Source organism: Euleptes europaea, chromosome 8 (genome assembly GCF_029931775.1).
Source record: "Euleptes europaea isolate rEulEur1 chromosome 8, rEulEur1.hap1, whole genome shotgun sequence".
NCBI lineage: Eukaryota > Metazoa > Chordata > Lepidosauria > Squamata > Sphaerodactylidae > Euleptes > Euleptes europaea.
In genome coordinates this window covers 83,665,505-83,688,714 of record NC_079319.1, presented here as the reverse complement: position 1 = coordinate 83,688,714, position 23,210 = coordinate 83,665,505, and the positions used below count along the sequence as shown (strand labels likewise).

Genomic DNA, 23,210 nt, shown 5'->3' with positions numbered 1-23,210 from the left:
CAATGGAACCTTAATAATGTGTGAGACGCCTTGAGGGAAATAATCCTTGGATCCTCTGCTCCTGGCTTTTGGTTTGGGGCTCGTCAGAAGCCTCTGGCTTGCTTAATAGATCCAGGGCAAATAAGGCTTAGGCTAGCAGGGATTGAAAAATCATCAGGGCTAAGCAGCCTAGGCTGTTGCTCTTGAAATACAGTGAGCTCTTTGTCAGAGACAAGAACTCCTTTTCTACCTCCTCGGTCGCGGATCCCCGGCCGAGAGAAGAACAGTCATCACCAAAGGTCAATTCATGCCTATTGGGGACTGATGTTTAGGGCAGCCTTAGTTTACCATTGTTTGTTAGTGATAGAATGGCTGCAGCATGGCTCCTCTTGCTTGGGATCTGAGCCTGCATAGGCCTGAGAAGAGACTAGGCCCTGGACTCTCCCTTGAGAGTGAACTGTGGCGCCCCCTGGGTTTGGGATAGATAAATTCAAGGCCTACAGCCTTTCAAAATGTTTTCCCCACTATGAAAATCACCTTTTTCTCAGGTGAACCCTTTTCTCAGTTAATTCCCCTGGGGCCCCACTCCCATCTGGGGGTGGGGGTACTTTACCCTTTGAAGTCTTGGAAGGATTTTGCCAACTAAGCGATCGGAGGAACCGGCAGGGACCTTGGAAGGTCGAGGCGGCACTCAGCTTAGTATATCTTCTTGAATGTTTCCCGCTCTTTTTCGCGGTCGCTCTTGTCGCCGCTTTTGCCGCCGTGCGGGAGGCGAAGAAGCTTTCTTGGCGTCCCTCTCTGAAAGTCCGCCGGAGCGGCAAACAGTGGGAGCCAGCTTGTTATGGCCGCTAAGCGCTGCATCGTGATCTGAGTCGGAGAGAAGTTCTACTTCCTCCGCTACTGCAGTCGCGGCATCCATTTTGGGCACGTCTTTTTTCCCTTGCACAAGCCCAATGCAAACCGGCTATGCCGCTGCGGAACGGTTGGGAAGGCAAGACACACAAAGGGAGCCAACACAGTACAGTTAGGAGGGGAGGAGGGGAACAATGGAGTAAAACAAGAGGATAGAAGAATTCACTTAGCCAATCTCCTAAGATCTAAGTTCCAGCTATGGCTGGAGCATCCTCTCTCCAGCAAGGCAGGAGAATAACTGGAAGTGTGGGCGTTCCTCGCCCCGAGACAGGAAGTAGTTTAAAATTAAGTCCTGCCTCTCCAAGCAACGGGACGAGAAACACCCAAAGCTCAAGATGACCTTCCTTCAGAGCGGGAACGAACATCCGGCTACTCACAATTTCCCATCTCACACACACTAGTGTAAATTACCTTAGTGGACACACAATATGGTGGAAAATCAGCAGCTGCAGGGAAATTTTCTAGTAAATACTTGCCCCTCAAACAAGTATACAGCAGCTTATTTTTACTGAGTTCCCAGTTGTTCTATGGCAATATAAATCCTAGCTGATTTATCAGATTTCTACCTTGCCTTTCAGCTGAAAAAAATCCCCAAGGCAGCTTCAAAGAAGAGTAACCTTTGCAGTCTATTTTTACGGTCCTCAAATTGTGAGAGGAGATGGCATCCTAAACGCCTTACCTTTAGTAACAGCTGGTACTTCATAATTCTCTGCACGGGTTTTATTAACAAGTCGGTGAGCTGAAGTCGATGTCCCAGACGTTGCTTCAGGTCCTGGCAACAGAAGAATAATGTCGAAAGCAGTTGTTACAGCTCACTCTTTTGAGAGGGTCTTTTCAAAGGACTCTTGTAACCCCCTTTGAGGTTTTGTTCTTGGGGGTGGGGGCACAATTTCCACTCTGGGATAGCTTCTCTTACACTTAGCTCTCTTGTTTTACACTTAGCTCTCTTGGAAACCACATATTGTAAAAAAAAAAAAAAACAGTGTTTGGTTTTCATTTGTGCTAAACCGTATACATGAACAGGGTTTCCATCTTGACTACCTTCTATCCAAAACCCTAATGAAAAAAATCAGATTTGTTTCTTTCAACAAGGGGGCGCTTTTTCACTCTTGAGGGGATGCCAGTGGGAAAGCTGACTCGGTTTCAATCATACTGAACATAATTTAACACCCCTGACCCATTGATATCAATCGTATTCTCTAATTCCATGTAGGCAGACACTTTCTGGATCCCACAATGATTTTTTAATGTGTGAGAGAGGGCAAACCCATTTGGAGAGCTCCAAACCACTTCACTCGCTTTTGTGGAGCAATCAGTTACCTTCGTTGTGCAGTACTTCATTCCTTCACTGACTGGCTGGCCAAATAACATAGTCCTTAATATTGTACCATCTCTCCCTGATGAGGTCTTGGATTAAAAATAACCTCTCAATAGTTCTTGCATCCAATTACACATTGGTAGACACCTAGAGTCTCACACCTGGCCACCTTGCTCATATTTTCAAGTGGGCAGAATCAGCATTGTAAACAGAATTCTATTCTGTTCAGCATGCGGATGTGTCAGGACACCTCTCTACTGACTGGATGCAGTTAGCAGAATTCTTGAATGACCCACCTCCTAATCAATTACAAGCCCTGATGGCTGTTTCAATTTAAATTCCTTCCCCAATGCTCTTCATCTTAGTGTATAAAAGCAACTAGTCATACAAATTCAGATTACCACAAGAACCATCTTCAGACTCCAAATTTGCCTTGTCTTCTCAAAAAAAAGTAACCCACTATGCTGTAATTCAACTCCGATTTGAACTTTGGGACAGACAGCAATTAAGCATCAGAGCTAACAGGAGGGGAACAAATACCCAGCAAGCTAATTTAAATCCCAGTTCCAGATCCCAAGGGGAGCCACGGATCACATGCAGCAAAGAACAAGTTTGGAAAGACCAAGAACAGCCATTGTTTTCTTTGGCACATACCTCAAAAAACGTATCAATGTATTCTGAGACAATATGCTCAGACTTTGGTTTGTTTTGGCAGTAAACTATGTACATGTGCAATCTTCTCTCCTGGGGTGGGGGGAATAAGAACAAAAACAGGGTATTAGAGGCAATTAAAAAAGCATATTCCCATGGGTCTCAACAGCAGAGCTCATTCAGATGGAGGCTACTATGTAAAGGCTAATTTACACAAATGCCTCCTCCAGGCATTCTGCCTGACCATTTGTCACTAAGCAGCACCCAGACAAGCGGGGAGGGATGGAAAGGGACACCCAGATGCATGTGGATCCAGTCAGCATCGGTCACTTTTTAAAAAGTTTTATTAATAAAAATGGACAGTTAACAGTAGATATATACATAAGCTAAAAACAAATAGTTACATAATCACATAAAGTCACATAAAATACTTTACAACCCTGCACCCATAGCCCCTTCTCACTTAACCAAAACCATATCTTATAAAATGGACATTTCCATTCTTTGAATGGTTCTTGTCCATAACAGGTCTACGCTATTAATATCATTATTTTTTTCATAAGTGGTTAGCTTCACTAAAATATACACCTCTTTTATTTTTGACAATCAATCATGTATCTTTAGGGGAGGTTTTCTGGTTCCACTGCCTAGCAAAGGCCATTCTAGCTGCAGTTAGCATATGTAACGCTACTATCCGTTGGACTCTTGGAATTTCGGGAAGATCGTTCATCAATAAGGTTTCTGAATTAAACGGAATTTGTTTCCTCAACCAAATTGACATAATTTTTACAACCTGTTTCCAAAAGACTGATGCCCTTATGCAACCCCACCATGTATGAAAAAATAATCTGCATTGTCTTCATTACAGAACCAACATCTGCTGGTATCTGTCTTATAGATCTTTGCCAACCTTGAAGGTGGTAGATACCATCTATAAACCATTTTCATCAAATTTTCTTTGAATAAGAGGCTAACTTTAAATGGTTAAAGATGAATCCCCATTCTGAATCATCTAACTTAATACCTATATTTTTACACCACCTATTATGAAAATTTAAGTCAGGTTTAAACATCACTTTCAGCATTCGTCACTGTTAACCATAATGGCCTCCTCCCTAGCCACTGTGAACATGGGAAGCCCTGTGGCTGTTTCCACAAACTGCTTTGCTGGCCAGACAAAACTGTGCCCTGAGACTCAGTCTATGGAGAAAAGTAATATTTTAATGACAAGCATAATGTATAATATCGTCTTGAGACAACTGAGTAAACTGACTGATCTGCCAATGAACATTCGGCAGAAGTGGTCTTAAAACCTTCCACATACCCTTTTGCACATCTGATTTGTCTGCTGAGGAATCCTTGCTGCGTGTCATGAAATAAAAAATATGCTAGAGTACACCCTGGCCACGCTTGTTGGGTGTGGATCCTGTTCATTTCAAGATAAAATAAGGCCCAACTCTCTCCTAGGCGCACTGGGGAAGAAGACGGGCAGCGGCAGACAGCCTGTCTCCAGGAAGCTTGCCCACCCTTATTGACTTTCCCTAATAAAGATGTGCGCTTGATTTCTCAAAACCAATAACAGTTGAAAAACACAACATCCTTGATATGCTGTACACATGGAACGCCAAGTGCAAGGGGATTTTGAGAATTAAACCCCATAAAAGCAGACAAGACAAGCCAATCACTGCAGAAGCACATTTAGAGCAACATGTGAGGCATCAGAGCTAGGCTGAATGCTCGCCCTTGCCAGATGGGAAAGCAGCCCCACCTCTGCCTACTGGAATGCCAAAGGCGACCCCATGGTTCATTTCCAAGGAAAGAAGAAGAGTTGGTTTTTATATGCCGACTTTCTCTACAACTTAAGGAAGAATCAAACCAGCTTACAATCACCTTCCCTTCCCCACCCCACAACAGACACCCTGTGAGGTGGGTAGGGCTGAGAGAGTGTGACTAGCCCAAGGTCACCCAGCTGGCTTCATGAGTAGGAGTGGGGAAACCAACCCGGTTCACCAAATTAGCGTCCACCACTCATGTGAAAGAAGTGGGGAATCAAACCCAGTTCTCCAGATTAGTCCGCTAGCAGTGTTGCCATCTCTGCTTCTCCCCCTCCCAACGACCAGGGAAGGTGAGCCACCAGAGAGTTGACAGAACCCAACCAGTGTTGGGCAAGTGAGGACTCTAACTACAATCAGAACTCCAGCCTTTTTGGCTCTTCTTCCTATTAGGGAAGGGGCCACATCAAGGAATCCGATCAGGCAGAGCTGTGGCCCTTTTCAGAAGGTCAATGTAACCGGTAGCCCAGCTATTTATCACAGCAGTTCCGCTCCTTCTAACTGGCCAGCGCTGAGCGTCTAAGGAACACAATATGCTGTATGGCCCCATAGCCATACCAAATGATCAGAACAGATGGCGCTCATCAGGATGACCAGCGACCTGTGTCAGCAAGTTGAACAAGGCACAGTGGAAAGTGAACAGTCATCAAATACACCTAAGCAAACAGGTCACCCTGATCTGACAGCATCCTCAAGGGCAAGGCCAGAGGTAATTTGCTCTTTGTTGTGCCAAACCAAAATATACAGAGAGGAAGCACACCTCCGCTCAGGAAGCGGGACGAAAACAAGCAGCCAGAACATGAGTTGTTCAATATCTGTATAAATGATCTAGATGAAGGAATAGAGGGGATGCTTATTAAATTTACAGATGGTACTAAATTGGGAGGGGTAGCAAATACAGTAGAAGACAGAGCCAGGGTACAGGATGATCGTGACAGGCTGGAGAATTGGGCTAAAAACCAATAAAATGCATTTCAACAGAGATAAATGTAAAGTTCTGCATTTAGGTAGGAAAAATCCGATGTATAATTATAGGATGGGGGAGACTTGTCTTAGCAGTAGTGTGTGCGAGAAGGATCTTGGGGTCTTAGTAGACCAAACACTGAACATGAGTCAGCAGTGTGATGCGGTAGCTAAAAAGGCAAATGTGGTCTTGGGCTGTATCAACAGAAGTATAGTGTCCAGATCACGTGAAGTGACGGTATCGCTTTACTCTGCTCTGGTTAGACCTCACCTAGAGTATTGTGTTCAGTTTTGGGCACCACAATTTAAGAAAGATGTAGATAAGCTGGAACGTGTCCAGAGGAGGGCAACGAAGATGGTGAGGGGTCTGGAGATCAAGTCCTATGAGGAAAGGTTGAAGGAGCTGGGTATGTTTAGCCTGAAAAGGAGAAGACTTAGAGGGGATATGATAACCATCTTCAAGTACTTGAAGGGCTGTCATAGAGGATGGTTCCGAGTTGTTTTCTGTTGTCCCAGAAGGTTGGACCAGAACCAATGGGTTAAAATTAAATCAGAAGAGTTTCCATCTAGACATTAGGAAGAATTTTCTAACAGTTAGAACGGTTCCTCAGTGGAACACGCTTCCTCGGGAGGTAGTAAGCTCTCCTTCCCTGGAGGTTTTTAAGCAGAGGCTAGATGGCCATCTGTCAGCAATGCTGATTCTATGAAGTTGGGCAGTTCTTGGGAGGGGGGCATCTTGGCCATCTTCTGGGCAGTGTGTGTGTGTGTGGGGGAGGTAGTGGTGAGTTTCCTGCATTGTGCAGGGGTTGGACTAGATGACCCTGGTGGTCCCTTCCAACTCTATGATTCTATGAGCTGAAAGCCGAGCAACTGCTACAAGAGCTTACTTCACAGGCGGGGGAATACAAACACTGAAGCTGGGTATCAACAGAGTTCACAATAGACAAGTCAGAGTTCTATGAACTCCGTAAGTCGTGTATTAGAATAAATTATGTAATTTATGCAAATTAACTCTGGATAGCACAACTTGCAGTTTTCCACTCTGCTCACAATCCCAGTAACCCGCCACCCTACCCCCAATCCCTCAAGCTCTCTGTAATGCCTAAGCATTTAGGTTACTGTCAGTATATGGGGTCTGGAAGCTGGAATTCTGTTTTGAACTAAAAAGTCCTGCTTCTCAATATTCTGAGCAGCAGAATGGTAGCCAGGCAGATTCCTAGGTCCGACAGCCATGTCTGGTTTCCTCAGCCCCCTTTTGGGCCCACAGGTTGCTTTGGTCGACAGAGGGCTACTGTATACCCCACAAGCCCCAGGTCCGGCTTCCAGTAATGAAGCCCTTGGGCAATGAACCACCCACACGCCTCCTCCACCCCTTCCCACAATGACCATCACTTGCTTCTGCAACACTAAATTCTGAACAGAAAATAAGCGAGGTCAAGTAAATTTAGCTAAATACAAATCGACACATCTATCAGCTTCAGTCACAGAACTGGGGGAGCGGGGAAGGCTGGTAGATAGCAGTAAAGGCTGTGTGTATGTTGACCAATATCTTAGATTCAAGATCAAAACACTTTCTGGTAATGTAAGAGAAGATGCTTGTACTTACATGCTTAACAAAAAGTGATCCTAATTTTTCTGGATCCTCAAGGCACTTCTCTAATTCTCCTAAAAAGAAACTAAACAGAACAAATATGTTCATCTTAGTTGTTTCTGCTTCACAGTCATGGATGCCACCACCGGTCACTACAGTTGGGGTTGTGGGAGGTTTCTGCTGTCTATTATCTGCTGTGGAGAAGGTTCACGGGGAATACATCAATCAAAGCCTACACAGGCCTGGTAGAAAACACTTCGCCCCACACAGTTCTGTTGTGAAAGCCTACGCTTTAGAGATTTGTTTTTGTTAGTTGTGCTAGCCAGCTTCTAGAAAAGCAGGATGCTGCTGCTGCAGTAGTCTTGCTTGTGGGCTTCTTGGAGGCACCTGGTTGGCCACTGTGTGAACAGACTGCTGGACTTGATGGGCCTGGGTCTGAGCCAGGAGGGCTTTTCTTATGTTCTTATGATTTGTCCATTTAGAAATATATACAAGAGAAGCAATAAGACCAATTTTATTTGTATAAAGGGCTCCTTTGAATCAGAAAGCAGCTAGGAGAGATCCCATACCCACATCACAGAACAACTAATGCTAAACACTGTGCATAGATACGTCAAGTCTTACTGACCGACTTCCAAACTTCAGCAAAAGTGAACTGGAAATTATCTTTAATGAGTATGTGTGGGGTAAAAGAGGAAATTCCAATTTAAATTACTCTTGTGACCAGACCCTAAAGTGAAAGATATGCTGGCTCTAATCCAAGGACTATCTATTAAACAGTAACAGCCACCTATGAGACATTTCATGGTTCCGTGAGCAGCAGAAAACTCATGCAGAGAACTGACTAAGGGAAGCAGTACTGTCGAGACCCTGATGCCCAAAGGTTAGGACAACAAGGACTCTGACAAAGTTGCGTGGGACGCAGTCTGAAACAGCATCCCTTAGGCACCCTCCGAGAAACTGCCTCTATAGCAAAGGCCATAAATAAGCCTTTCTTCCTACCACCAAAGAACGTGTAATCTCGCTCTCTCTTTCAATAGCATCTACTGATCATCCTGAGCAGCGCTGTCGACTTTTACGGGAAATTCCACAGAAGGACCAAGAGTCAATGCTGTGTTGATTCCTAATAGCAGGACTCAAGCCAAAATTAAACTCTAAATGTGGGGGGGGGGAAGTAGGCAGAAGCTTTGTCCTCTTGTTGACCCAATACTACCTCAGTTGACCTTTCCCCTTCAAAACCTTGATATGCCAACTGGATTTTTAGGGTGATGCTGGACACTTTTTGAGGTATTTTTAGTGCAGTTGTTTGGTGGCTTACACACATAAGATTTAAAAACTGAAATTATGATTTTTAAAATAAAAACATACTCCCTGTGCCAGTCATATATCTGATGTATGTTGCCAAACACGATTTTGTCCTTCCCTTTCATATCATCAGGAACTCCATCTTCCTTCATGAGTGCCATGTAACCCTGAAACCAGAGAAATATGGGCAAGGGGGTCACATGGTTGGTACTTCACGTACCCTTATGCAATGGAGCATATAACATCTTGCAACATCGACGTGCCTGCTTACGGCAGGACTGAGCCCCTAATAGAACATGACTATCCAGGAACAATTTAATTACACTGGTACTTAGACCAAGAAGAGAAGTGTGAACGCTCGTGTCATTAAAATTATTCCCAGACTTGGGATTACGCAATATTTTTTTCTATAAAACTGTCAAAGTCCACAATTTAGTTTTGTTATATTCTTATATCAGCAGACTTTAGGGAGACCCAAAATGCTGTCATTACTATTTAGGTGTAAATACCATCAGTACCTGCTAAATCATTGCACTGTCATTCTGAAATACAACAGATAACCCGGATCTCAACAGACCACGTCTTGTCATACAGAGACACGGCTCCCTTAAGACACCGACACCCCCCCCCCCGCAGAATTTGGGGACCACTCAGAATGTTACGTTTTTCCATGGCTGCATATGCATGGGGAGGGCTGAGGCTCAGTGGTAGAGCCTCTGCTTGGCATGCAAAAGGTCCCAAGTTCAATCCCCGGCATCTCCATTTAAAGGGACTAGGCAAGTAGGTGGTGTGAAAGACCTCTGTCTGAGACCCTGGAAGGCTCCTGCCAGCCTGAGTAGACAATACTGACCTTAATTGACCTTGATGGTCTGATTCAGTATAAGGCAGCTTCATGTGTTCATATGCACATACACAAGCTCATGGAGAAAAAGTAGCTGTGCATTAAACTCTGCATGTGTGGAATCAACAACCATGTCACTGTATCTCCATGGCTCCCAGTGGCTGTGCTGAGAGGGCTGCTGGGCTTCCTGCATGTGCAGTCTGGCCCACGCCAAATGTTTCCACTCAGTTACAGGCCACGCACACCATCACAGGAACTGAGCAGCCTGAGAGAGGCTTCTGCAAGAGCAAGCACATTCTCACGGGCGAGTCTGGAGAAATGCTCTCTCCAGCCTAGGGTTGCAAGGTCCCTCTTCGCAGAGCCTGAGGAGGGCGGGGTTTGGGGAGGGACTTCAATGCCATAGAGTCCAATTGCCAAAGCGACCATTTTCTACAGGTGAACTGATCTCTGTCGGCCGGAGATCATTTGTAATAGCAGGAGGTCTCCAGCTAGTACCTGGAGGTTGGCAACCCTTCTCCAGTCTAATCCTCTGGTGGAGAAGTTCCACCAGGTATAGAAGCTCCAGTGTGCCCAAAGAGCTACAAGATCAAGGCACACACGTATCACGTACGGGAAGGAACACAACATCAAGGAACTCTTTCCTGTGATAATCTCACCATAGCCTAATAAAAGCTGCAACAGCTGACTGTCGGTTCCCAGATCGTAAGCCCAGAATGGCAGCAGCCGAGATAAAGGATTATTTGTGAGCCCAGTTTTAAGGCATCAAGCGTATCTAAGGTACTTGTTGACTCACTTAAGAAGGGGCGTCCAGGTCTAGCAACAGACGTGTTTATCCAAAGGGGTTTCAGCTGTCCAGTCTAAAACAGACCATGCCGCTGCCTACATCCCTGCACAAATATTCAACCGAGTTTTCTCACTGAAAATAAGCCTTCAGGAGCTTATTTCACCGACAGCTCAAGAAACAGTTTGCAGGGCTGATCTCAGCTAGGAACGGAAAAAGGTAATCGTTTTCAGGTTCCAGAATTTACATGTCCGCAAACATTGAAACCGGCTCCTCGTAAAGGATACCATATTTGGAATTATTGCTAGCACCTTCCCAGCACTGGAAACTGGTACCGCTGTTTTAGGTTTTATTTGGCAATCATGACCCTTAACCAAACAAAGGGAATGATAAAGGACTTAGGGAAGATTTCCCAGCGTAATGATGGAAATATCACCCAAAGACAATTGGTGTGCTGCTTCCAATTCAATGGCTTAAGCTGTTCTGAGTGACAGAAAAGGATCGACACCGCCCCTACTAGAAAAAGCATAAACACACCTCTACTACATAGCCAAGATCTCTCACATAATCTCGCTCTGTCTCCACCAATTCCTGTAGAACGTAGCTGCAAAGGGAACAAGATTTAGGGAGAATTTTATTCATTGTCTATGTCTGTAAACAGAAATAACATGCACACTCAGGGCTGTAAATTTTAACTGATTAACTCTCTAAAATGGACGAGGGCCAATTATAACCAGCAAAGGCCACGTTTTTGGGGTGGGGGAATGACAACACTATTTAGCTATGGCATCATACGGATCATTTTTGAATATTAATTGTAAGTTCTCACAGGGTGCCTCATCTCAAAACTGCGTCCACGATGGAGCTTTTCTAACAAGCAAATTTATTTAAATATAAACCAAAAGAATGTGTGTCTAATCAGCTGGCAACGCTAGAAATAACAATGTGACATTTTTTCTTGCACACAACCACCTACTCTTAGTGTGTGTGTTTTGGTTGTTTTTGTCATAGGAAGTTTACTTAGTAATAAGGCAGAAGATAATGCAGACCCCTCCACATCCATCTTCACTGTAATGTGGGTTAGCTGCTAACACCACTAGGTGTTTACTCAGCGCTTCTTTTAGGTGCTCACACATTGTAAGGGTTAAAAAAAAAGCACAAGTATTTTTAGAAGCATCAGTATTTCTCCTATTAAAAGCTAAGACAGGCATAAAAGGGTGAATGATTTTATGTATTATTCTATATGTAGTTGTAGAGTTAGTGGCCTAGGTTTTTCCAGCTATTATTTGATTACCGTTTAAGTTTCCTAGAAATGTAACAAAATAATTTATTTTCTTGGGATGCTCAATCTCCTTGCCAGTTTTTTAAAAGCATGACTATGACAAGAACAGAAATTTATCGACGGAATGAAATATTATGGATGGGAAGACAGAATCCTCAGAGAACTGAGGTTGAACACAACTTTCTAGCTTAACATTTATATTAGAAAGCAGAGTTTACAACCTAAAAGGCAGAGGATAGATGTTCTTCTTAAGCAAAAAGGAAAGGAAAGTTGGTAGATGGGTCTTACTGTCGCCTTTTTAAAGAACTTGACTTCCGTTCTTCCATCTCATCGATGGGTGACGAGGAGGAGAGAAGAGAGTTGTCTGAAGGATTGAATGACGGGCTGCTGCTGTCGCCTTGATCTACCATCAGTGAACTTGGACGATCCTCCAGAGCCTAAAAGGATAAAGTCAGAAGTGAAGGCAGTGGGTTTTTTTTTTTTTTTTTGCTGACTTCTTTTAAGGTGCACAGTTCACAAGGTTAAAAAGAGTTGGCCAACATTTCCAGAATAAACCACTTAACAAATACTTTAATAGCAGGCATTTTAACTACATTAAGAACATGATGGACATTTTAAACTTTTAATCTCAATCAAGACACTTGGACATTTAACCTCTCATCATTGCTTCCAAGATTTAAAAGCTACTCTAATATGTCATAAGAACATAAGAAAGGCCCTGCTGGATCAGACCCAGGCCCATCAAGTCCAGCAGTCTGTGCACACAGTGGCCAACCAGGGGCCTCTAGGAAGCCCACAAGCAAGACGACTGGAGCAGCAGCAGCATCCTGCCTGTGTTCCACAGCACTTCATATGATAGGCATGCTCCTCTGAGACTGGAAAGAACAGGTATGCATCATGACTAGCATCTATTTTGACTCATAACCATGGATAACCCTCTCCTCCATGAACATGTCCACTCCGCTCTTAAAGCCTTCCAAGTTGGCAGCCATCACCACATCGTGGTGCAGGGAGTTCCACAATTTAACTATGCAATTTAACGTTAGGACGCCACCCTTCCCCATGCACATACAGGACCCCTTCCCTCCATTTTTCAAAAAAGGTGAAAGATTTATACGATCTGAAGAGAAACCTTTCTGGGCTCCTTGAGGGCTTCACTAAGAGCATTTGGCTACCCGCTGTTGGGAAACAAGGATTGACTTAGATGGGATTTTAGTCTGAACCCGCTGGACTCACCATTTTGCTCTTCACAAGCTCCTCTATTGCACTAACGAGCTCCGCTGCACTGGGAGTTTCTGAGCTGGTGGGGCGGACCAGTAGTCGAGAAGATGTCTGTACAACAACAGACAAGGAAGAAGATATCATATTAACGAGGGCAGGCAAACTGGTTATAAATACTCGACATCAAGGTATCTTGCTAAGCAGTGAAATATGTTCCTTTCCACCTCTTCCCCAAACAGTTCCTGATTGATAAAGAATCAAGGTTTAAATAAACTTTGGTACTGATAAAGGTTTAGTTGCCTGCATCTGTTTTGTCCATGTAGAATAGCTGAAGGAATCCTATGTTCCATAGGCAACTGGATGCCTGGGAAACATCCTCGACAACCCTCCTCTTTGCTCTTGAGCCTGTCAAAGCTTCTACGGAAAGACTAACACCCAATGCACCAAACTGCTGGAAGAGCATCTTCTCCACCCCCGCCCCCTTCACTTCGGCCCACTCTCTTCCACACATGAACAACAGGGGAAAGGACCACACAAGGCAAACCGTGGAACACTCTAACACTACTAAACAGCCAACCAATAATTCTAAAAGGGAGCAGGGTCATTTTGCTCACCATTCCTTGTGCCATCGATTTCCCCCAAAGGTAAGTGCAGAGTCTAGAAGATCTCTGGCCTCATAAGCTACCAATTTATGGCTGCAACTGAGGATAAAAGGTGTTGACAGCAAAGGATTCTGGGTGGGAGTGGCGGCCACTGAATTTGGCTTTAAGTAATTCGCAAACATGCACTCCTGTTTGCTGATTACATGTATCATTAAATATCCAGAACCTAAATAAGGGACAGTAATATGAACTTCATATTAGGTGGACAGCACAGATGAACACCATGCAAGATGGGTTATGTTGTTCTTCACCACTGGACAGACACGTTAAGCCAACAGACACAATCCTTCAGAACATGGAACTCTGTTCAACCTTTTCAAGGGGAGCAGAACATAATTGCCCCATACTTTAAATAATACCAGACAAGTCTGAGTGTGCTATAATTGGCTTCAATGAAACAGGAACACAGGTAACGGGGGAAGCATGAGAATGCAGGAGCGACTAAATGGAGAGGTAGGGAAACTGAGCTAAAGCAGAGATGGAACATAAATCAACATAATGCTAAAGAAAGTTTCAAAACAAGAGAGAAAGGAAAAAAAGTAAAAATAATTAGTTAAACAGTAATACAGTAGCCCTCTTAGCAATTTATAAAATCCAAAACAAGCAAAAACACTTGGAAACTACACAATTAATGAAGTGTGTGGTGGCACTGGCAAGCAGAAGAACTGCCAACAGCGTGAGGGTGTTTCAATGACAGAGGTGGTTATGTAGTGACACATATTAACACGACCTGATGGAATCAACGGACATGGAGGCCAACCGAACGAAGGGAATCCTGATGCTCAGATCCCCTTCTCTTCCAAACTAGTAGGGTTGTGCAAAAAATAAAAAAAAGGGGGGAGGGGTAAATTTCAGGTTCGGGTTTATTGGGCCTGATTTTTTCCCAGTAAACCTGGAATAAGTTGAATACCCATACTGGTAAAGGGTTTTTTCGGCTTTATATCCGGGTTTACCAAAATAATTCGGGTCCATTATAGTCTATGGGGATTTTTTCGAAGCTCCTGTGGGGATATGTATGGAGGTAGAGTTCCCAAATTTTCAGGGTAGCTTCAAGGGACTCTCCTTGTATGAACCCCAAAGTTTGGTGAAGACTAGGTCAGGGGGTCTGATTTTATTGGGTCCTGAAGGGGTCGCTCCCCTCCTCCATAGACAAGTATGGTAAAGTTTACAATACTTCTCTAAGGAGGAGGGGGCGACCTCTTTAGGACCCTATAAAATTGGACCCCCTGTTCCAAACTTCACCAAACTTTGGGACTCATGCAAGGAGAATTCCTTGAAGCTACCCTGAAAATTTGGGAACTCTATCTTTAAAAATGCCTCCCCAAGAGCTCATTTTTTAAAAAATCCCATAGGGAAAAGCCTGGGGAAAGCCGAAGCTGAAAAAAGCCAAATACCTATTCAGCTGATTAGGCGATCGACTATCCGGCTTTGGCTTTATTACCAGATTCTGGTATTCAGTAAAACCAAAAACCGAAAACTGCCGAAACAGCTAATTTTGACTTTATGTTTGGGTTTATTGATATGCACAACACTAGAGATTATTGTTCAGACTTGGATGCAGAGCAGAGCGCCAGCTCTTCCACAGAAAAGGGCTCCATGAGCCATGAAATGTCATCTGAAATAGATCAGTTATTGACTTTTGCAGTGCAACACCCACCGGGCGAGGGTGGTGGTGGTTATTTTCACAGGTGTGCTCATGCAGCATCACCAGGTAGAAAATCCATCTTCACTCCTGAACAGAATTTAAGGGCTATGTGGGGCGGAACAGTGCAAGACTTTGCCTTCGGTGATCTGACTCTCTTGAAGCCTGTGAAGCTGACACCTGAAAGCCTGATGCCAAGGACAGCCCTTCCTGCCTGGGTGACATCCATGATGCAGACCTGCAGAACACTTCCGGGTGGGTCAGGGGCCCACTGGAGTTCCGGCCAACAGGAGAAGGTGGCTTTGCAAACATCTTCTGAAAGAAGGAATTTGTAAACTTTCTACTCTGCAAGAATCCTGACCACAGTCACTTGGCGGTCAAAGTACCCCCAGAAACCACAAGCAGTTCAGAAGGGCCTCAGGCGCAGCCTGATTGAGCTCACTGCCGCTCCACGGCAACAGAGTTCACCTTGTCAGAATGTAAACCACTCAACTGCTTCTGGAAAGTCGTTTGAAAACCATAACCGTGAGGCATCTCAACGAACAATAGCTTCAAAGGCCATGAATGGCAGAGGCCCAAATGACCTCCACATTGGTTGCCTTCGCTCTCATTCTCCTAGGCTGGTTGTCTTGGGGGACTTCAACATCCAGGCTGAGGCAACCTTGTTGGGAGTGGCTCAGGATTTCAAGGCCTCCACAACAGTCATGGGCCTGTCTCAGGTAACAACTGGCCCCACTCACCGTCCAAGTCACACTCTGGATCTGGTGCTTTGTTCTGGGCAGGAAGGTGTTCTGATGGTGGGGAGATTGAAGGCGGTCCCCTTGTCATGATCACTACATGCTGGGCTTTAGACTTACAGGGGTACCAAGACTCTGCAGCAGTGGGGGATAGTTTAAGATGATCTGCCCCCACGTCCTGAGGGACCAGATTCTACACATTAGATTCTGCCGCTCTTAACCACTGCACCACGCTGCCTCCCACACTGGGGATGCTTCAGTGCTCTGCTCTTCCCCACGATCACCCAACTCAGCTTGTTTTGGTGCACAATTCACAGTATGGGCATGACCCACTTACTCCAATTCACCACATACAGTGCATTAATTACACAAACACCCTGGAGCATGAAGAGGCGCTGCTCCGATCCACTGGGCACGAACGGCTTTGGCCTCCTGATCCTGGCCCCAACATCTCCCCCTTCCTTCACCTACCTTGTCGTCTTGTGAATCTGGCTGGAGCAGACTGTGCTGTTGAATGGCCATGGGAGGGGGCAGCGGCACAGCGTCAGCCCCTTCCTCGCCCTCTTCCTCGCCACAGCTCTGCATGCCTGAGGAGGAGGATTTTGAGAGGGTGCCGCTGCTCAAGCCCTCATTGCGCCCTCTCTGAAAAAGGAAGAATAATTGGTTTTTATATGTTGACTTTCTCTCCTTTTAAGGAGAATCAAACTGGCTTACAATCTCCTTCCCTTCCTCTCCCCACAACTGACACCTTGTGAGGTAGGTGGGGCTGAGAGAGCTCTAAGAGAGCTGTGACTAGCCCAAGGTCACCCAGTTGGCTTCATGTGGAGTTGTAGGGAATCGAACCCGGTTCTCCAGATTAGAGTCCTCTGCTTTTAACCACTACACACAATATAGACTTGTGGAAATGTACTCCATTGTTGCCTTCCGATTCTGTATGCCAGAGGTGAAGCAATTGCCCCTTCCACCGAAGCACGACATTTGCTGTCTCTGCCAATCAAAGGATGCATTAAGCTGCCTTTGACTGAATCAGACCCTTTTGGTCTATCGAGGACAGCACTGTCTATTCTGACTGGCAGAAGCTCTCCAGGGTCGCAGGCAGAGGTCTCCACAACCTGATCATTTCCACTGGTAACGCTTGGGATTGAACCTTGGACCTTCTGCATGCAAAAAAAGATGCTTTATGAGCCACAGCAGCACCCCAAAGGAGAACAATGAAGTTACAGCAGGATCAAACCTGTGTACCAAAGTTACTACAGACTAACACTGTCTGAATGTTTCCATATTAAAAGTATAAATGACCAAAAAAAACCCTTACACATAAATCCTTTCCTATTATTTCCTTCATAAGCTCTGTCAGATGGCTGTTAATTTTTTTAATGACTCTTGGGGGCCGCTTTGCAGAATCCCTGTGCAACAGTCCAGAGTCAGATATCAATCAGGAAGGTGCCCGTGTGAAGATATCCACCATGCGAAACAGTAAAGCCTTTCCATATGACTCTCTCCAGTTAGTTATATCGAATGAAATACCACAGCACCATATTTGGGGAAATCAAACAGCCACATAAGTTTATGGAAGCGTGCTGTGCAAAAGTTAGAAAACAAAAGCCTCTCATTCTCTCTGGTCATAAAAAAGAAGGCCCAGGAGGAAGGTCTTTCCCCAGATACCCAAATACCAAAAATGAAAGTACCCTGATGTTTCAGGGAAAGTTCTTTTCAGAAAGCGGACAACACATGAGCACCTCTGACATTCCTATTCCAACCTTGGGCACCTGGCCAGCACATATATACATCAGGCCACAGTGAACACTGATGTGTCCCTGGCAAACAAGACCAAGTTAATTAATGCCATTGTATTCCCTAATACTACGTATGGGTGTGAAAGCTGGACAACGAAGAAAGCTGATAGGAAGAAAGTAGATTCCTTTGAAATGTGGTGATGGAGAAGAGCGTTACAGGTACCGTGGACTGCCAAAAAAACCAAAACAAATGAGTGGATTATAGATCAAATCAAGCCTGATCTGACCCTAGAAGCTAAAATGACTCAACTGAGGCTGTCGTACTTTGGTCACAACATGAGAAGACCAGAGTCACTGGAAAAGACAGTCATGCTAGGAAAAGTTGAGGGCAGCAGGAAAAGAGGAAGACCCAACAAGAGATGGATTGACTCAATAAAGGAAGCCGCGGACTCTCATTTTGCAAGACCTGAACAATTTTCAAGACCTGAGCAAGGCTGTTAAAGATAGGGAGTATTGGAGGACATTGATTCATAGGGCCGCCCTGAGTTGGAAGCGACTTGACGGCACTTAACACACACACAGAGTGAACATCTCCATGAAATAAACACATTCCACATGCACACACCTCTTCCAGGGTTTCATCCTGCGGCGTCGCAGCGCTGTCGTCCGAGTCCTTCTGAGAACCCGTGTCGGCGCTCTTGCGGACCTCCCGGCTCTTCTTATGCTTGTGGGCCAGCTTCTTCACGTGGCCATCCGCCTTTCCGCTACTCAGCCGCCTGACTGGGCTGGTCAGCCATTTCCTCAGAGTGTTGCCGGGGCGTTTGGGGCCTGGGGAGCTCTGCGCCCCAATCATGTGGGGCTGAAGCGATGTCACTGAAGCGGGTGGGCTGGCGTCATTGCTGGAAACCGAAAGAGAATCTGAACAGGAAAATGCAAGGCGATTAAATGGAAGGAAATGAAAAGCAGTTTTGTACAAAAGAAAAAAACAACCTTAGCTTTCACACTTAGCAAGTATCCGATCCCTGCGTTGTGCAGTGTTGGGAGGATCAGCAGTGCCCAGTACAGAGACCGGAAGAAGTTGTGACAAAGGTTTTCTAGTTTGGGGAGGGACTGTGGCTCAGTGGTAGAGCATTTGCTTGGCCTGAAGAAGGTCCCAGGTTCAATCCCCAACATCTCCATTTAAAGGGACTAGGCAAGTAGGTGATGTGAAAGACCTTTCTCTGCTCGAGACCCTGGAGAGCCTCTGCTGGACTGCGTAGACAATACTGACTTTGATGGACCAAGGGTCTGACCCAAGTGTTCATGAGTTCTTTTCTGTACTGACAAGTAAGCCAGTGTGAACTCACCGTGCAACACTATTTTGTTTCTTGCTATTGTATGGCTTACACGACGTCAGACTGTAGACCTGTTCATGCACGCCAAGCTGTTTACATTATGCTGATTGTGTGAAGAAATGCATGTTTCCTTGGAGGTTTGGACCAAAACCTTCACCTTGAGCTTTTCTCTCTCTTGGCAGAGTACAGGTGTGTGTGTGGGGAGTCAATTGCTCACCAGCCTTTACAAATGCAGATGGTGGGCCTGGCTGGATACAATCAGATGATCAAGTCACCTACACACAACCCTCCAGTTAGAAAGGTGACATCCAGAAGGAAGCGGAGATTTGGAAAACTTCAGGAAAAGCTTTTCACCTGATCTCCCAGTGGGCGTGGAAACAGAGGCGTCAAAAGTCATGGGCATGAGGAGGAGGGTCTCTCTTCAAGGGTGATTTCATCCAGGCAGATGGCGCTCTCCCCTGGGGTCTGCTGGGGGCAGCCATTGCCATATATGGGACTGCAGGCCTGAGCAAAGGCTCCAAGGTAATAGGAGCCCTTTAGACCCACTGCATAAGGCCTTGCTGGATCAGACCAAGGTCCATCAAGTCCAGAAGTTTGTTCACACAGTGGCCAACCAGGAAGCCTCTAGGAAGCCCACAAACAAGACAACTGCAGCAGCATTACCCTGCCTGCGTTCCACAGCACCTCATAGAATAGGCATGCTCCTCTGATCCTGGAGAGAATAAGAGTGCATCATGACTAGTAACCATTTTTACTAGTAGCCATGACTACTCCTCTCCTCCATGAACATGTCCACTCCCCTCTTAAAGCCTTCCAAAGTTGGTAGTCATTACCACATCCTGGGGCGGGAGTTCCACAATTTAACTCTTCATTGTGTGAAAAAATACTTCCTTTTTTCTGTTTTGAATCTCTCATCCTCCAGCTTCAGCAGATGACCCTACCGTGTTCTAGTATTCTAGTTCTAGTAGTTTTAGTATTATGAGAAAGGGAGAAAAGCTTCTCCCTGTCCACTCTCTCCATACCATGTGTAATTTTTTAGAGCTCTATCATGTCTCTCCTTAACCGCCTTCTTTCCAAACTAAACAGCCCTAAGGGTTTCAACCACTCCTCATGTGAGGTAGGTGGGGCTGAGAGAGCTCTAAGAGAGCTGTGACTAGCCCAAGGTCACCCAACTGGCTTCCTGTGCAGGAGTGGGGAAACCAACCCGGTTCATCAGATTAGCATCCACTGCTCATGTGGAGGAGTGGGGACTCAAACCCGGTTCTCCAGATCAGAGTTCACCGCTCCAAACCACCACTCTTATCCACTACACCATGATGGCTCTAACCCTGCAAGGGTGTGCAAACTCCTCCTCTTAGGGTCTGAACTGCAGACTACAGGAGCAAAATACGGGTTTATTTCAGGCTCTGCTTTCATGGAGGCGGCATCTTGGCTGTCCTTTGGACTGCAGGTGGGGGGCTCAGAGGACGACGTGATCCTCCATACAAGACAACAGCCCAAACATACAGAAGACGTGTATCAAGGAGAGATGCTCTACAGCCTCACTTCCATGTGGAGATCATTATTTAAGCCACGCCAGGCGTCTCATTTGCCCGCCTCAGGCAGGCAACCTCCTGATGGACGGGCCCTCCTGCATGCTCTTGCGTTTGGGCTGGGGGTAGCATGAAGGAGGGAGGGAACAAAGATGCCCGATGTGCTGATGGCATGTCCAGGTTTTCACATGAAAGTGACACCGATGCATTGCACAAAGTCATTTCTGCCCCTCGCTCCTCTTCCAAAGCTCCCGGGGGTGCCCGGCAACCCAGAGCCATGTGTATTCTGTGCTAAAACTTCTAACTCTGTGAGCAAGAAAGTGCCAGTTCTGTGACCCGCACAGTTTAAGCAAACTGAGCTGGTTAGCAGAATTTCATTTTCTTTCTTTGGAAAGAAAGCATGGTGTAGCGGTTAAGAGAGGTGGTTTGGAGCGGTGGACTCTGATCTGGAGAACCGGGTTTGATTCCCCACTCCTCCACATGAGCAGCGAACTCTAATCTGGTGGTTGGTTTCCCCACTCCTCCACATGAAGCCAGCTGGGCGACCTTAGGCTAGTCACAGCTGTCTCAGCCCCACCTACCTCACAGGTTGTCTGTTGTGGGGAGGGGAAGGTGATTGTAAGCCGGTTTGAGTCTCCCTTAAGTGGTAGAGAAAGTCAGCATATAAAAACCAACTCTTCTTCTATAATTCATCCTTTGTCATGAGTCAGCCTGCAGAGAGTCAGCCTGCAGAGACCTCCTCTGACGAAGAGGAAGTAGAGGCCAGAATAGAGGATCAGCCAAAGTCAGGAGATGACTCGCCATGCCTGCAGCCTGCCAGCTCAAGGACTCCAGTTGGACCTGACACCTTGCAACATGCAGTGTCCCCAGAGGCCTCGCCAAGGCCACTGGAGCAGAAAAGAAAACAGGTTCGTCTGGCAATGCAGCAGAGAAGGCAGAGTGCTAGGCTGAAGTATTTACACAGGAACCTCCCCAGTAGCAGTGATGAGGAAGAGCAGGGCTGAAGCACCACCTGTGAACTCAGCCTCATCAGCATCAGCTGGCTCTGCTACAGCAGCAGGGGAAGGGATTTAAGCCATCAGTTAGGCTTGGCTGTTGTGCAAGCAACTTGTCACCAACCTCCTGGTGTACCGGCCTTGTTTCCCTGCTATTCTTTGGATTCCTGGTATCCTGACTTCTTGGACTGGCTCTGACTAACACCTTGGACTTCCCTTGCCTGTATTGATATCTCGGACTCTGCCTTCACTGTGAATGACCTTGGACTGTTCCCCAGACTACGCTTACAACTTACAGCCCTCGCTCCTCGCCTGCACCACGACATCCTTATATATGTGCTGGTCATTGACAGTAATAAAGATTATCTATCTCTCTATCATCCTTATATATAATTCATCCTGAGAGCCAGAGTGGTGAAGTGGTTAAGAGCAGTGGTTTGGAGCTGTGGACTCTGATCTGGAGAACCAGCTTTGATTCCCCACTCCTCCACATGAGCAGCGGACGCTAATCTGGTGAACCGGGTTGGTTTCCCCACTCCTACACATGAAGCCAGCTGTTGGGTGACCTTGGGCTAGTCGCACACTCTCAGTCCCACCTACCTCACAGGGTATCTGTTGTGGGGAGGGGAAGAGAAGGTTTTGTAAGCTGGTTTGATTCTCCCTTAAGCGGTAGAGAAAGTCGGCATATAACAACCAACTCTTCTTCTCCTCCTCCTTCCTCTTCTCCTCCTCACCAAACTATAATAGTTATTTAACATTATTTTGCCCATTCATCATGGGCTTTGCTGCTGAAAGGGAGGGGCCATGAGGCTGTGCCCCCAACCCCTGGAACCCTCAGCCAGCCACCCCCTGGCGTCAGAGATGACAACGAGTGCTGCCCACAAACACTCAACCGCTATTTTCACAGTCAAAAGAGGTGGAACCCCTTTTTCTCTTAAGAGCAAATGTTCAGTTCCTCACAAAGCTGAATTCTGTATCCACCGACACGGGTTGAATCCAGATGCAAGGAGGTGGGGAAGGGGGAACCCGGGGCTCACTCTCTCCCTCACCTGGCAAGCAGAGAGCTGATGAAAAGCTTCTCTTTTCATGGCAAACCACTGTTTTATGTCTGAACGACAAACTACAACTAATCTTTACTCCAACCCAGAATCCCAAATAGCAGTCTAGTTTTAGTCTGGAATCCAGTCTGTAGGGAAGAAAGCAAACAATAGTGTGTAGCACGGAGGGAATGATAAACTGATTTGCTGTGAATGCAGAAACCTTCACATTAGGTCACTGGGGTTGAGGAGGAGGAAGGAGAGGAAGAGGAGGGAGGAGGAAGAAGAAAAAGAAGAAGAGTTGGTTTTTATGTGCCGAGTTTCTCTATCACTTAAGGAAGAATCGAAATGACTTGTAATCACCTCCCCTCTCCCTCCCCTCAACAGACACCCTGTGAGGTAGGTGGGGCTGAGAGAGCTGTGACTAACCCAAGGTCACCCAGTTGGCTTCATGTGGAGGAGTGGGGAAACAAATCCATTTCACTAGATTGGCTTCCGCCGCTCATGTGGAGGAGTGGGGAATCAAACCTGTTTCTCCAGATCAGAGTCCACTGCTCCAAACTACTGCTCTTAACCGCTAAACCACACTGGCCAGGAGGAAGGGCGTGTGAAACCCTGAGGATCCATCCCGCCCGACTTTTTTGCATAACATGTTACATCTGAACCATGTTATGTTCTCCAAATCCTAGCTAAATTGCCCTAAGTGCCAGAGCTGGACAGGACAACTGGGGGGGGGGGGGAGATTACAGTGGTCTTGTATTATATTGTGAAAACATTTCCCAATGCTATTACATTAAATCTGTTAGAACAAACTCATTACATAGTTACTGCTGCTTATTTTCTACGTTAATCTCCAGTG

The 23,210-nt window shown here is 45.9% G+C and overlaps 1 protein-coding gene across 1 annotated transcript in view; it reads right to left on the bottom strand.

Moving 5' to 3' along the window:
- The window catches only part of TRIO (trio Rho guanine nucleotide exchange factor), a 218,637-nt gene that overhangs the window by 29,423 nt on the left and 166,004 nt on the right, over positions 1-23,210 (bottom strand). The window contains exons 34-42 of the mRNA XM_056854855.1: positions 18,079-18,371; positions 16,189-16,359; positions 12,692-12,787; positions 11,744-11,892; positions 10,711-10,777; positions 8,615-8,718; positions 7,262-7,331; positions 2,864-2,953; positions 1,571-1,663 (exon numbers count right to left, since the gene is read on the bottom strand). Of these exons, the coding sequence (XP_056710833.1) occupies positions 1,571-1,663; positions 2,864-2,953; positions 7,262-7,331; positions 8,615-8,718; positions 10,711-10,777; positions 11,744-11,892; positions 12,692-12,787; positions 16,189-16,359; positions 18,079-18,371 (1,133 nt within the window). The remainder of the gene's footprint in view (positions 1-1,570; positions 1,664-2,863; positions 2,954-7,261; positions 7,332-8,614; positions 8,719-10,710; positions 10,778-11,743; positions 11,893-12,691; positions 12,788-16,188; positions 16,360-18,078; positions 18,372-23,210) is intronic.